The following is a 16,238-nucleotide window of genomic DNA, read 5'->3' as shown; positions in this document are numbered from 1 at the left end:
ATATTTATAATATTTTTATCCTGATCAAAATAATATCTTAAACCCATGAGGAAAGATACCAGATATAGAGAAACAAAAGCACATAGGAAGATAGTTATTTGGTTTAAGCTGATACCTGATATAATTTCTTTGCATTTTTATCTGGGCAGACTGTCCCTTTAGACATATTTTAAACCAACCCAGTTTATGATCTACCTTGAATGTTAAAAGAAATGAAAAGATCACAGTAGTATTATCAGTCAGTCTCTAGATTTGCTACTCTCATCAAGTTTTTATTTTGGGGTGATGATTTTTGGGTTTTAATCAGGCTTCATAGAAATTTATAGTACTTAATGAAAAATACATAGTACTGCTGTATAGTTAATACCATTATTCAAGATAAAATAATCACAGGAATTGATTGCTGATGTTTTTTGCTTCTTTTCCTCCTTCTGTTGTCTGATGTTTGAAATTTAGACATTTCATTGCTTATTAAAACCTGAATCAGAGAGTGATTGGAGAACAAGGTGAAAATCAAGTCAGTTTTTTTTCTCTCTCTCTGTTTCTTTTTTCTGCTTGTTATAAGCTGCATTAAGAGAACTATGAAAGTTCAGAATATTATTAAAAAACATGAAGTTCTATAAATAATTATTCTCCGTCATTTATTACTATGACTAAACTAGGTTTCAAACATATAATGATAATATAGTTGTCAAGTGGTATGTAGTGATATGGCTTTTAAACCAACCCCATGTGGAAGTTTTGGTCTAGTTTTTTAGATCTCAGAATTTTTCAACTATGAGCTTTTATATAAATGGGATTGTGATCTCTTACTTTTAAAAAACATAGTATCATATTTTCACTATACAGATTGCTATCAATACACAAATGGGTGTTGAACACCTGCTGTGAACAAGACATCGTCAACAGAAAGGGATATGACATACACATGACATGCTCAGAGATGTCAGACTTCTTGCCTGTGCATTGCATTGTCAAATATAGCATGAGACCTTGGCTTGCAATCTGTGCAATTACTTTCCTTTACCTCGCATAACAGAAGGGCACAGCTTTTAATTTGATGAGTATTGAATGAAGTGCCATCAGTGGCATGTGGTAGGAACACTTGTCTTTTGAACTGTACAATATGTCCTAGCTCCTCTTTGGTAACACCCCGGTTTTAAAGGAATGATACATTGTAGGCTCACCAAGGAATATTTAGTTCTTCATTAGTATTTCTCATCCATATTACCCCACCTACTACAGGAGAATACATATGCACAGTGATAAGCAATGCCAGAAAAACTATTCTTACCCACAGGGTGACTCCTTTACATTCTTGTACACAGAAACCATAACAGACTGATTTATCATCCTCAATAAACTTACAAAACAAGGCAAAAATCATCAACATTGCTGTACGACTCCTGAGAGAAAGGTGCACAGGCTATTTTCAAAAGATGTGTGTGGCAAGCACTACGTTTCAAAAATGTACTGTTTTATTTTTATTCAGAGTGTGGGAGGGAGTAGACAGCTGGTAGTGGGAGGACACCCACTAGTTGTCTCCAGTGAGTGGTGTGTGGTTGTGAGGAAAGCCTGGGTGTAAGTTTCACGCAGTCAAATCTTCAAATGGAGAAATGAAGTCCTCACTGGCACCAACTGGCTGCCCACTTGCAACTATTTTGCTAAAATAATAATAATAAATTAATAAAATACACCTCTTTCAAGTTCATTATTTTTATTCCTATGTCCTTTGCTCTTGGAGACTAAAAGCTAGGAGCTCTCTCAACTCTTGGAAAATGTTGGTCCTTTAAGAAATACTACTCTTAAACATAGAGCTACAAAATAACATTTTCTTTTTACAAGACCTGGATGTATTTTGGAGTTGTTGTTTAGGGAATAACAAATAATTTAGATGAGGGCATTAGACTCTTCTAAAAGTCTAGGCCTCTCCCCAACAGGTAGATTTTAAATATGACTGTAAGGATTTCAGCTGTTATCTTGGGGAGCAGTTTAAAACCTTAATTTGTTGAGGATGACACTATTTAATGTACAGAACAATTCTTGGGACTATATCTTTCCAGAATCATCAAGATTTCCCACCTTCAACACTGTAAAAACCATGGAATTGTGACCAAAGCCTTCTATTTTCTCCAGTCTGTTAGATAACATGTAGTTACAGTTCCTGTTATCTGGCTGCAACCATGAAATTAAATACACTAAAAGGTAGAATGAGATCCTATCTATCTGCCTTGATGTGTGTGTGTGTGTGTGTGTGTGTGTGTGTGTGTGTGTGTGTGTGTAGATGTGTATTTGTATGTATGTATACATAAAGAGATGTACACGCATATCCTCACCAACTACACACTACTTTTGTAGGACCAGACAGTCCTGCTGGAAACATTGAAAAGTTATGAATTTCACAATTGTAACATTGTTTTCATGTTCTTTTTTTAATTTCAGCTCTGTTTAACCTCATCCCTGTGGGTCTGCGAGTGGTGGCTATCCAGGGAGTTCAAACCAAGCTGTACTTGGCAATGAACAGTGAGGGATACTTGTACACCTCGGTAAGCCTTTTACTGTATGCATGTTTTGACTATTATACTTTTCATCTGATATGAAAGAAAATGTGTTTCATATGTGTTATCATTACAGATTTCTGTGATAAGAGAAAGAATGTTGATGGAAATATTCAATTGAAAGGACAAATTAACTTTCTGTGAAAAATATATCTATTACTAATCAATTATTTGAAGCAAGCATTTTAGTATATAATCAAATATTCACTGAACATTTTTTAATACAGTGTCATCTGGGTCATTTTGTGTAGCATATAATGGTCTGTCTTGCTGCCTTGCTTTGCAGCTGTGGGAAGCAAAGTCATTTCTTTAACTCAGTTGAACGTATATTTATCCAGGTTTACTCCTAGAAAAAATAATGAACACTCTGCCTCAGATCAACTCAAGGACATGAAAATCAGTTTTAGAAGGGTTTTTCTAGAATAGAGTTCTATTTCTTATCCTCAGTTTGATTAGAACAGGATTCCTGAGTGCTTCTCCTTTAAATATAAGCACAATTTAACCTTTCCTTTCCTACAAACTCTTGCTTGTCTTTTTCTTGTAACTTTGGAGTGAACAGAATGAAAAATGGAACTTTTTACAGATGAATGTATAAACAATATAGACTACAATTCAGTATGTAATATGGGGCCAAATTAAACTTTAAAAAAATGTTAGCATTTAGGTATAAGCAAAATGGTACAGTATTAGGCTTAGGATTTTATTTTTTATTGGTAGATCTAGTTTCAGATAGGAGACTATTTGATATATGAATTTTTAATTTAATTTTTTGGAAACAGAGTCTTGCTCTGTGGTCCAGGCTGGAGTGTAGTGGTAACACTCCATATTTTTAGCAGAGACGGGGTTTTGCCATGTTGACCAGGCTTATCTCGAACTCCTGGTCTCAAGTGATCCACCTGCCACAGCCTCCCAAAGTTCCAGGATTAGAGGGGTGAGCCACTGTGCCCAGCCTAATATATGAATATTTTTTAAAGCTTTGTTTTGAATTAATGTATTTTAATAAAGGAAAAGAATGTTTAAAATGGAGAAAATTGCTTGAACTTCTTACTAGCAAATCTTAAAGAAGGTTGTTAGTATGACTATAGAAATCTGTTCCTCAAACTGCAAGTGAAGCACTACCTTTTACCACGCTTGCTCGCTTGTTTCCTGAATTTCTTTCAAAGCCAGGTGTGCAGGAAGATTCTTGGCAGATATGGTGAAAACCATATCATAACCCTGTTTTGCAGAGGCCAAGATAGGAAAGAGGTGGGAGAAGATTAAGGCCACAGAGGGCCTGTTTATTTGGTAAATCAGGTAGTCTGTTTCATATTATGAAAAAAGTTATGAAAAAAAGATTATTATCAGCATATACCTCAAACCGTGGTCACTATCAGTATTCCTATCAGGCAATTTCATAAGTCTGATTGCTTAATAAATATAGGGGCTTTGCTCTTTTTACTAAATGAAAAATGTGATTTTATGGCAAAGCTCATGAAATATGTCACTTTATTACTAGAGTGCTATTATAAAAGATAAGAAAGGGGATTTTATTTTAGATTTGTGTGCTAAGATAAGATAATTTAATAATGAAGGATTTTAAGTAATTTCCTTTAGATCAACAGACTGCCTCAACAGGACCAGATACAACAGTAGGTTTTTTAATAAAATAGATGCTTTCTGAAAATATTGTGAAGGCATGATAAGGAAATAGAATATACTGGGCATACTTTTGAGGAAGCACATGCCAGATATCATATGAAATAGTTACCGCTAAATCATCCAGAATTTCTCTGGCTTGCAATCACCATTAAATAATAAATTTTAAAACAACACAATTGAAGAACGTACTTTGGAAATAATATTTAAGTAATAATGTGGAAAATTATTTAACTTGGCTTATATGTCAGGTGCCCCCACTCAAGAAAATTAGGGCATTCAGTATTCCACTTAAGGAATCAATGTTGAAAATGCATAGCCTACCATTCAAATTAACCATTATTTCAGCAAACTGGTAAACGTCAATGTGAGGTCATTTCTAAGAAAGGCATCCCAGGGAAATGAGGACTAATAGTGAACTTCCTTTCCATGATGGATGCGCCAGTATACACCCAAATGTAGAACACCTCGTATGTGTTTCCTATTAAGAAAAAAGAAGCCTTAACTAAATATTTCCTATTAGAGAAAAGGAACTCTGTTTTTGTTAAGGAGGAAATATGCCTGATTGATGGTCCTGGAGTTCATATAGAGAACGAATATCCAAATTAGTCTTCTCCAGGAAATAAATCAGAATCCTCTTTAGAATTTATTTTCCAGTTCTTCCAATTACTCCTTATTGATTGTGGCTGGGAATCCCTTACCATACTCACTGGTCACTTCATTTTGTTGTCGTCTTACTTAAAGTGTGGTGTCCAGACTCTATTTAGGATGGAGCTCTATCCTAGTGACTTCAGCAACTTATATTGCTGAGACCAAAAGCTCAATGAAATATCACGTATCATCAAAAAGAGACAGCAACCAAAGAGGAAGGATCACTCTTCTCTCTTATAAAACCATGGCACTTCTACTACAGAAATACTGTATGCGATTTTGCAAAGTACCTCATAGCAAAGCGAAAATAGAACAGGACAATGACCTAAAGAGAAAGAAAAAGTAAGAAAAGGAAGTAAGGGGCTACTGATGTGGGCAAGTTAAAAAAATTAGGAAGTTATTGCAAACAATCTTGGTGAGGGATGACTACAGTCTGCCTAAAAAGTAGTTACAGTGGGAATGGCTAAAAGGAGATGGATTGCTGAAATACTTTAGAGGTAGAATCATCAGGATTTGGTGGCTGATTGGATTTGGAAGGAAAGCAGGACTACCATATGTGGTTAAACATGTACGGCTGCCATTCACTGAACAGATGAGAATGAGGTGTCTTCAGGTAGAGATTTAAAAAAAAATCTTCATAGTAGTGCTCAGTGGATTATCAAGGGTCATGAGGAAGAGGGAGAATTTTGCCTCTGACATTTCGGCTGATGAGGAAACTGTTAACCAAATGGGAATAAAGGGAAAAGGCAGATTTGAGGAAGATACCTGAGTATAGCTTTCAAGGGATATTTGAAAATATGGACTTAGCACTTGAGAAAGGGACATTAACTAGAAATAAAACTTGGGAGTTATCGCATGTAGGTGGCAGTCAATGCCATGGAAATGGCTATGAGAATGTGTAGCATAAGAAGAGGAGAGAGCTTGGCAAATAATATTAGAGAATAACAGCTTGAGAGTGACCAGCAGAGGAAGAATAACTAACTATGGCAGATACAATGGTATCACAAAAGCTAAATGTGGAAAGAGTTTTAAGGAGAGTCAGCAATGTGAAATGTTGCATATGAAGGTTGTGGGTGATCTTAATAAAAGCAGTTTCAGTGGAATATTGGGAACAGAAGCCAGATTTTAGTGGCTTGAAGAGTGAATGGGAAGAGAGGAAGTAGAGGCTACAGGTATAGAATTTTTAAGGGAAGGCAGAGGTGGGTGTGCATTTAGGGAAGAACACAGGGTTGAGGAAGACTTTGAGGGTTCTCTGGTTAATGATGTCACTTGATCATATTTGTTAAGTAAATGAAAGGAACAAATAGAAAGGGAGTGATTGAACACATAAGAAATGGTATTCTTTATGGAGTGGAGCTGCAGAAGAGATGAAAGGGTGATGGAATTAAGTGAAAGAATTAGATTCATCTTGAAAAGAAGGGACACTGAATCTCTAAAAGGAGGCAAAGGGATGAGGACAGATACAGACACAGGTTTATTGAGTCTGCAAGTAATAGACCAGGAAGTAGAAGAATTTTCTACCAGACAATCTGCATTTTTCCGTTAAAGTAGAATAAGAGGTCATCTACTGAAAGTCAGAGTTTTGGGGGTACCCATAGGTAAAGAAGGATGGGAACAACTGTTTTGGGCAAGGGGAATGGAAACAGTCTAATAAACAGGAGTAGATAAGCTAAGGCCATGGGTGAAATCCAACCCACTACCTGTTTGTGAAAATAAAGTTTTATTGGAACATAGCCACACTCATTCATTTACTTATTGTCTGTGGCTGCTTTTGCATGGCAACAGCAGAGCTGAATAGTTGCAAGAGGCCTTACGACCCACAAAGCCTAAATTATTTACCAAATAACTTGTCCCTTTATTTCCCAGAAAGTTTGCTGACCCATAGATTGTAATCAGATAATGATTCTCAGCATTAGGTACCCATCAGAATTATTTAGAGACCTTTAAAAAATTCCATTCTCTGTGCTACACTTGGACCAATTATATCAAAATATCCAAGGGTGGGATCTATGCATGAATATTTTCAAAAGCTCCTTGGCTAATGCTTATGAAAACCACTGATCTGGGCTTAAGAAAAATGATTGTTGAATGACACTGAGGCACTGAGGACCCACCACTGAAGTCAGAAACCATGAGTTTATATACATTTTATCCTTTATTCCAAATTCCTCATACCAATGTTTTTCTGCTCTTGCAACAAATTGCCTTTACATGTTTGAAGGACTCTTTCTTAAGATGACGGAAAATGCTGATCCCTGGAAGAGCTTTCTTATATTATCTCTTTTTCTTTATTCTACCTTCTTTTGCATTTCTACTTCTATATTCCTCAATTTTTTTAGGGGGGGAATTCAACTTTACATTTTTTTTATCATTTATTTTCTCCCTTTTGTCTATTAAATAAAGAAACAACACCTCCACATTGTTATTGTTACAGAGATAGCAGTTTACTTTCCATGATTAATCTTGGAATTCTTGCACTGCACCCTCCCTTCCCCTTTTTTTTCTTGTTGCCATGGGGGACAGACTTGATGTAGGCTCAAGTGGCAGTGCAAAACCATCTGTGGCACAGAGAATCATAATTAGCCATTATTTCATAACATATTTGCTTTTGTCCATGATATATGCTGAGTCTTTCTGGGACTGCAGGGAAATTGTTATTGTGCATAGAAAACTTTACCTTTGGTTTTTCTTTAGCAGTAATAGGGAGTTGTATACAAGCTTTTGAGAGTCCCTCAAAACTTCACAGTATGAATATTTAATAGCATAAGGCTATTTGTAATAAGTGTTTTAAAACTGTTTGAAATAAATAGTCATTAACTATAGAAAGTCACGAGTCTTAAATATAAAAAATTTTTAGTGTTCTCTGTCTAAATTTAATACAAAAGAAAAAACAGATATTAGAAACAGGATAACAAAAACTCAAAGTTAAAACAAAAGCAGTTTTTAAAATTTGGAATGTTCTAGAACTCACTATCAGCAGCTCTTCCCATGTAATTACTCACGTTTCAGAAAAACCTACTTTTCCTTTTTCATAATACACAGTGTAGCTTGGGTTGAGGTTGGAGCAGGCAAAACGTATAGACAAGTAGAAATCCTTTGACAAGCCTTTTTCATTCATGCATTTCCAGGGAAAACTTGTAGGAGTGATTTTACTGTCATGTTTTGTAGTCCTGGGACTACCACAGCAAACTAGATGCAAGAGCAGAAAGCAGTTCTCTTTCTGACAGTCAGCTTGATGCCATGGGAATGAGACAGCTTGTGTTACTGATCCCAACGGCTCAGTCAGACTTGCAATCTGAATAAAAGGAACATATTTTTCTTCTCTACTGGATTATTTCTACATATCTTAAATTTACCATTTCTTCTCTCATTACATAGAGTTGTTCTTATGTATCACTCACAACATCTAATAATGCAATCTCTTTTGAAGGAATCACTATCAGAAATAGTGAAAAATGAAACAATACCAGCCCTTTAGCAGTTGTAACACCTTAGCTTCACTTGTTTTATTCTTTCACAATGTAGATTTGCTTTCTTTTAAGAATGTTATGTGCCTGAGTTAATATTTAGATTATATTTAATGCATTTACCTTAATTATTAAAATTTTATAATTTTTCAACACAGTAAAAATTTTTGGCCATTGTAAAATCAGGAATTACTGTTTTAAATAAACTAAATATGAGAAATATAAATATTAAATGGAAAAGTCTTCATTTGACCATGGTAAATATGTTACTTTTAGAGAGATGCATTTGATCATTTGATTACTGAGGTGTATGATGTATGAATACATGCATAAATATTCTTAGAATGCCTTTGCTGGTGAACAGGGAAAAGCCCGAGATGGCAGCCTGAGATGCAGCATTTACTACAGATAATTCAATTAGTAAGTGTTTTGTCATTTTCCTTGTTCTCAAAGACACTAACATGGAGTCTGTCAGTCATGTTAACATTCTTGGTAACTTCAAAATCCCTGTAGATGACCCATCCAATGAAACTGGTCCTTTTTAGCTGTAAGGATATTTTTCTATTCCTCAACCTTATCAATCTCATGGCCATACTTATGGACCTTTACGTATTCCAGATGATTGACCACTTTTCCATTACTTATTACCTCCTTCTTTTTTAAAAAAACAGCTTTAATGAGATATAGTTCAAAGATCATAAATTCATCCATTTAAAGTGTTACAATTCAGTTGTTTTAGTATATTTCACAGAGCTGCCCAACCATCACCACTGTTTAATTCTAGAATATTTTCATTACCCTAAATGAAGAAATTATACTAATTAGTAGACACACCTCATCCCTTTCCCCAGTCTCAGGCAACCACTAGTTTACTTTGTCTCTCTATGGATTTGCCCATTTGAAACATTTCGTACAAAAGAAATACAATATATGGCCTTTTATGACTGGCTTCTTACACTTAGCATAAAGTTTAAAAGACTTACATATGTTGTAGCATGTATCAGTACTTCATTCCATCTGATGGCTGAGTAATAGTCCATCATATGTATTTACATTGGTTCATTCATTGTCTCTTGATGGACATTTGGATTGTTTCCCCAGATACCTGCATAGCTGCTTCCTTCTCTTTGTTCATGTCTGAACTGGAATGACATTCTTTAGAAAGGCCATCTCTGTCCACATTAACTAAAGCAGTACATTCATTGTTTGTATTATCCACATTCATCTTCTTCAAGGCCTTATCACTATTTAAAATTATTATTTTGTGTGTTTACTTTTCATCTTCTCAAACTAGAATTTAACATGTTGACAGCATATATTTCATTTTTCTTATTCACTACTGCATTCCCAGTACCCTGATTAATGCATGCTGTTGTTTTCTCAATACATATTTACTGACTTTGTTGTATTCAAAAGGGAAAGATAATATGTACTTATAAGTCTGATTTGAGTTGTTTTGCTTAATTTTTTTTATTTGGAAATAACTTCAAACTCATAGAAAGTTTGCAAGCATAACACTATTACAAATAACTCCGTATATCCTATCCTCCAATTCATTTTGCTCCATTTGCTTTATCATTTGTTCTTTCTTTCTCACACCCACACAGTTTTCTGAACCATTTGAGAGTATGTTGTACCCTGGCACTTTACACCTATTTCCTAAGAATAGGGATATTCTCTTATACACTGACAGTTATGAACTGCAGTAAATGTAACAATAATACAGTATTTTATCTAATCTGTCCATATTCCAATTTTTTTTCTTTTTCTCATTTATTTATTTTATTGCATTTAAGGTTTTGGGGTACTTGTGAAGAACATGCAAGATTGTTGCATAGGTACACACATGGCAGTGTGATTTGCTGCCTTCCTCCCCATCACCTACATCTGGCATCTCTCCCCTTGCTATCTCTCCCCAACTCCCCACCCCCCACTGTCCCTCCCCTATTTCCCCCCAACTGACCCCAGTATCAAATATGTTCATTTTTCGCTTCAGTAGAGAATCCAGTCTAGGATCACTTACAGCATTGGCATGTCTCCTTAGTCTGTTTTAATCTAGAACATTCCCAGAGACTTTCTTTGTGTTTTATGACATTGGAATTTTTGAAGAGAAGAACCACTTTCTAATTTTAAAGTAAGCATTCACAATTTTGGGGTTGCTTGATGGTTTTTCTTAATACAATTGAGATTAAGCATTTCTAGCCAAAGTCTGCATAGGTGATAGTATGTCCTTCTTAGGGTTTCACATCTGGAGGTATGCAATATTCATTTGCCCCTCGTTGGACGTTAATTTTGGTGATACAATAAAAATGTTGTCTGATTTCCCCTTGTATAGCTCCTGGTTTTCTGGATTTGTGTATGTGTGTGTGTGTGTGTGTGTATATTTTTTGCAACTAGTAAATAATCCATTGGGAGATACTTTGAGACCATGTAAATATCTTGCTCCTAAGAGCCCAGTTTTTAATATTATGTTTTCAGTAATCCCAAGCCTCTTTAGAAAAGTAAAATAATTAGTCCATAAGTTGAGAAATAACCAGTGATTCCTAGATATGTCATATGAGTTTACTGATAGCTAAACTAAGGTAGAAAAAAATTAATATATGTTTCCAAAAAAATAAATGTCATAAAAAATACAATCTGGCAGAAATTTCTGGATTCAGCATTCTAGTCACTGGCCTTAGATACAATTAATGGAAGGGTTGTTTGCATTGTTCAAGTGCAAGAAAATCTATTCTGATATATGTTTTAATTTTATACTATGAGTAGGGGATTTGTTCATGTTAAGATGCCTCGGATGTTTAGTATGTTTACCTGTCAACTGTATGCTCACGCTTTTCCTGATTTGTTGACGTCCTGTGATCTTAATATGTGACAATCGAAGACCTAATTTTCAATGGGATGGCTTTGCATCTTTAGCTCTTATTCTAATATAGAAAGGATGTCAAACTTTAGATGAACTTATTCATCAATTTACAGTGATGAATGTACTTCTAGCAAATATTTATAGCATGTAAAATGTTTGAATTATGTCAGATGGCATATCAGCAAGTATATCTAAATTCTAGGGCTACTTTTTAGAGACTTGCAAATCTAAGAATTAAATGAAGAGTTTTGTTTAATCATGAAAACTCTTTAAGGAAGTGATATGGACTCAATTATGGAAGGAAATAGATTTAAAATAAACACAAGCAGTATCATATCCAATATTGAAGAAAATGATCATTATCAAATAAAAATAAAAAGCACAGGCACAAAGATATTCTAACTTCTCATTACAATTTTTGCTTATTGGTATACTTAATTAACAAATTGTTGAATTTGATTTATTTAATTTAAAATGGGAAAAGTATTTACTATCAAAACTTAAGTTCCTAATTTTCATGCATAGTATAGATTTGATAAACTTTTTTGAAGAATTACTTAATTTTTATGGGATTAAATGTTTCTGATGAGTGTTTCCATTCACACTAATGGTTTGTATGGGTAATTATACAAATACATATATATTTCTGAATGCTATCAGTAGGAATGGAAAATAGAGAAAATTATATTTTTATAGGAAAAAAGCAGAGAAAATAAGCAAATTTTATTTGTTACTAAATGGTCTTCTAGCTCAAAGAGTTAGATTTTATGATTTGAAGAGGTGTCCAGTTATTGAGTTGGTGTTAAGATAGAAGTCTTTAAATTCATTGCAGTGAAAAATATACAGAAGTAGCAGTATTCATTTTAGATTTTACTTCAAAACACAAGTAAATCAGCATAATTTTCAAGACCAAAATACATTTCCTATATCACAGATTATTTCACGTTTATTGTTCTTTGCAGTTTAATGTAAGTTTCACTAAAATATGAAAGAAAATCTAACTTGGCATTATTTGAATATGAAATTGCATAAATCTGGTTACTTGTACCTTCAAAATCAACTATTTTCTCCTTGTGGACGCTAAAAAATAACAAAAGCGGGTAAATTATTTAGGGGACAGTCTAGTGTTTTAGGTGTAAGAATGAGTGAGGATGGTACTTTCTGAGAAATCAGGGAGACAGTATTGCTTGTAACTAAATAGAATGAGATTTGCTCTGTATTCTGTTTTTGAGGCCAAGTTAAAAAATATCCAAATTAAAGGTTATGGAGCACATATTTAACAGAGTGTTTCATGGTTTTAACTCTGAAGCTAAATTCATATTTGTGGGAAAAAGCCAGACTCTTTGAAGCTAAACAATAAAATAATTGGCAACAATGACTAAGAGGAATTTTAGCAAGTAAAGCCAGATGTAAGGGAATTTACACACACACATACACACACACACACACACGAAAGACAAATGGAAAAAAGTAATCTTATATTCATTGCTCTGTTGCTATAACAGCACTAGATATTTTGGAATTCCTAAAATAATTCTAAGTTTTAAATGCATAACCTACACTGAACATTTGGAGATTGCTCTAGCGACATATTTGGTAATGCTAAATAGCTTTATGAAAGAGAGCAAATATGACTTTTTAGCTTTATTTTATGTGATTATCCAGTGATTCTCATGTCTTGGTGAAGACCACGGTTTTCAGTCTCTGTCTCCTTGTTTGTATCATTTTAATCCACAACATGATAGAAAAAAAAGAACAGCTCATCAAGATATTTTTTCCCCATGAACCTTGTGCATTGAAGGAATTTGCTATGCTCATTAATTAGTAACTGATTTGTTTTATCTCTACTTCCCCCTTATTCATAGAGCAGCCTAGCAAAATTATATTTTAACACATATTTATTGAAATAATTAATAGATATATATATGATAAAGCAAAAAGGCTGGCGATATTATTTGTCAGGCCTATTGAATATTTTAAATAAGTTACAGAGACCAATTATAAACTTTCATGGGTTCTATAAAGTGTTAACATTTTAAAATTATGTAAGGAAGTGAATTACTGAGATATAAGAAAAAAAATTGGAAGCTACAGCACTAGTTTCAATAATTATACCACTTAAAGGGAATTGTAACTTCTGAACAGGGAAATCTTAAATGAAAGCATTTTCTGATCATTATAATAGCTGTAACCAAGGTTAATAACTGGCAAGGCCCTGAATAATACATTTAATAAGTTTTGTTCATACTGAATTTGTGAATAAATACCACATCTATACTAACATTCTGATTAAGTTATTCATCAGATACTCTGATGCTAACTACTTTTGACAATTCTGGAAATAGAACTACTGTGAAAGCCTCAATTGATTTCTTGGATGGATTTTGCATATAGCCAGCAGCCATAATATATAACATCTCCTTTTAAAAGGCCTCAGATGTGTATAGGAATTCTGGCATATCATATAACAAAAGTAGTTAAAATGAGGTATGATGTTCATTTTTATCCAAGAAAAAATATAAAAATTTGGAAGAGTCAAATGTAAATAACAACTCGAAAGTATTATAACTTAGTCTGTAATAATACAAAGGGTAAAAAATATCTGATAGAAAGAGGATGTGAATCATTCCATAATACTTTCATAATTGTCAATGAGATACCAGGAAATGACAGTGATAACTTTCAGAAATGAAATTCGAACAGATAAAACTTCGTTGTATGTAGTAAATAGTATAACAAGAAAGCCTGTGCATAACAAATCTATTGCTATCCTGGCCACAAAATCATGAAGGCTACAACAACAAAAGTCCTCTTTAGAGTGCTTGGTTGTCAATTTGATTAAAGACTTCTTAAAAATATTTAAAATATTCCCTGGTTCCTTCCCATGTCATGACAATGATTCACCATAATAAACGTGTGTAGTGCTATTTGCACTGAGGAAGATAGAGCCTATGGGAGACCTGAAGCGGAGAGCTTTTATATTGTATCATAACCTTTGAAGTAGAAATTTCCTGAAAACTTCCTTCATTCCTCTTCAAGTCTGAGAGAGCCCAGCTGCACATCTAATCTCCCAGAGAAGCTAAAGCATAAAATGGTCCAGGAGCTTTGTCAACCAATTGATTAGCATATACCTGTTGAATATCCACAAGGTACTAGTCACCCCAAACCATGATCATATGATCACGTTGATCCATTCATACTGTCAATGTCTGGAATTTATAGTGTACATAAGGAGATTCATCCTAAATTCAGATCTGTAATTGTTAATAGTTGATCTACTACAGGATCAGCATAAACTGTTTCATCCCGACTTCTGCAGCTTGGCAATGCTATTTTTAGTCCAGAACTCACTGTAAGAATATTCCATATAGGGAAACAATTTGAATGCCTTGGGGATGGGGGTGGGTGAGAGTGCATCATTATGGAAATTTACCAGTTATATCAAACAATATATATAATTTTGCGTGGCACCACAGACTTTAGCAGATCACACTAAGATCATGCTTATATGGCTTGAGGACGTAAAATTGAGTACACTGGAAAATGGTTTTCAATTATATCAAGAAATGATATAGGATAAAGTACTTTAAAATTTTTATATATGTGTGACTAAAAAAAAAAAAAAAAGGCTGCCACTTGCCCAGCACAAGTGGATTATGGTAGATTCAACCAACCAAAGCTTTTAGATATATCAGAGTCCACACTGCATGTTTGGCCAGTGACACAGGGATATATTCCCTCCATTTTTCTATTATTTCGAGTTGCAATAGTAGACATAACAAAGAGAAACAATGCTGACCCGTAGACAGAGATACAACTTCCTGAAGCTATAACCTGCAAGATACATTAACACCTGGTATTTTGAGGAACAGAAAGTGCTTATTTCCAAAAAAGAAAAAGAAAAAGAGTTCTACCATTGGCTTTCATGAGTGATGAGGAAACAGCAAAGTTTTGACCCTTTATCTCCTTCTTTGAGATTCCTGTTACTCATTTACCCCTTCCCTGTGATTAGATGGGTGGTTAACACTAGAAGCAATACGTGGCTACAAAACATATTTATAAAACCTCTTCATTACATTTATATTTCTCTTATCTTTACCCATTAAGGGAAACGACCAGGCCAACTCATTATGTTTCTCCGTACTGCTCTAATCCAAGAAGAATTATTTGCTTGAACAAAAAAGTTCTGTTTTCAGTAGGGCTGTCAAAAAATCAAAGCTCATGTACATCACAAGGGTATTTCAGTCAAACAATTATTAAAATATCACATAAGAAAATACACTCAACAGACACTTTAAGTGCTAATATCTCTGATCAAGGCATGAGACTTTTTTAAACAAATAATTAAACTTGAAAATAGGGGGTCAGCAGAACCACGATGGGTGGTTTTGCCGAGTTATTTTCTTTGCTGTGGTCCTTGGCCTCAAATGTCCTCATGGAGGGCAAACAAAACAGCATTTTATTTCATGTTCTCTTTTCCAGTAGCCTACTTACTTGAGGTATGCTTTCTCTTCAGATTTTGAGGTGAGACTTTATTCTTCTATATAACTCATGTTTATGCCTCCTCTGCTCGGGGGCAGCTGTCTTGAACCTCAGAAGCCTTGGGGAGAAATAGGAGTTTCAGCATAAAGCGAGGTGTTTGGTTTGGCTTGGTTCATTTGTTTTTCAGTATCTATAACACATTCTAGTGATGCTCATCTGTTTGCATGAACCACTCATTGTCCTTGCTGTCAGAGGCAAAGGTTCTGCCTCCTGGGGCTTGAGTGTAGGTGTGGACACACGGAGAAAGTTGTTTTGCAACAAGCTTCCTGGATAGTAGTGTTGCTTTGTAATTGTGTAAAATCAAGACATTCAAAAGATGCTAGCAGATAGATGAGAGATGATAATAGTAAAGAAATAAGAATTCCGTAAATGTAAAACAATTCTGAATTATTTCAGACCTAGTTACCTTTCTTTTTGGCAGTCAGGACACCATTCTTGGGAGTTTCAGGAAATCAAAATGGAAATGAAAGGCAGTTTATTCCACAAGGTTTTTAGTATTCTCTGAAATTCTGACTAGCATCT

General features: G+C 34.4%; 1 protein-coding gene across 5 annotated transcripts in view; it reads left to right on the top strand.

Annotated features, from left to right (window-relative positions):
* FGF13 (fibroblast growth factor 13) overlaps positions 1-16,238 on the top strand; it is a 585,375-nt gene that overhangs the window by 513,833 nt on the left and 55,304 nt on the right. For all 5 annotated transcript variants that reach the window (XM_017499910.1, XM_017499912.2, XM_017499909.2 and 2 more), the window contains one exon: positions 2,443-2,546. In XM_017499910.1, coding sequence (XP_017355399.1) covers positions 2,443-2,546 — 104 coding nt within the window. The remainder of the gene's footprint in view (positions 1-2,442; positions 2,547-16,238) is intronic.

This window comes from Cebus imitator, unplaced genomic scaffold (genome assembly GCF_001604975.1).
Source record: "Cebus imitator isolate Cc_AM_T3 unplaced genomic scaffold, Cebus_imitator-1.0 Scaffold262, whole genome shotgun sequence".
In the NCBI taxonomy this organism is placed as follows: Eukaryota; Metazoa; Chordata; class Mammalia; order Primates; family Cebidae; genus Cebus; species Cebus imitator.
This window is presented reverse-complemented; position numbering and strand designations above follow the sequence as displayed.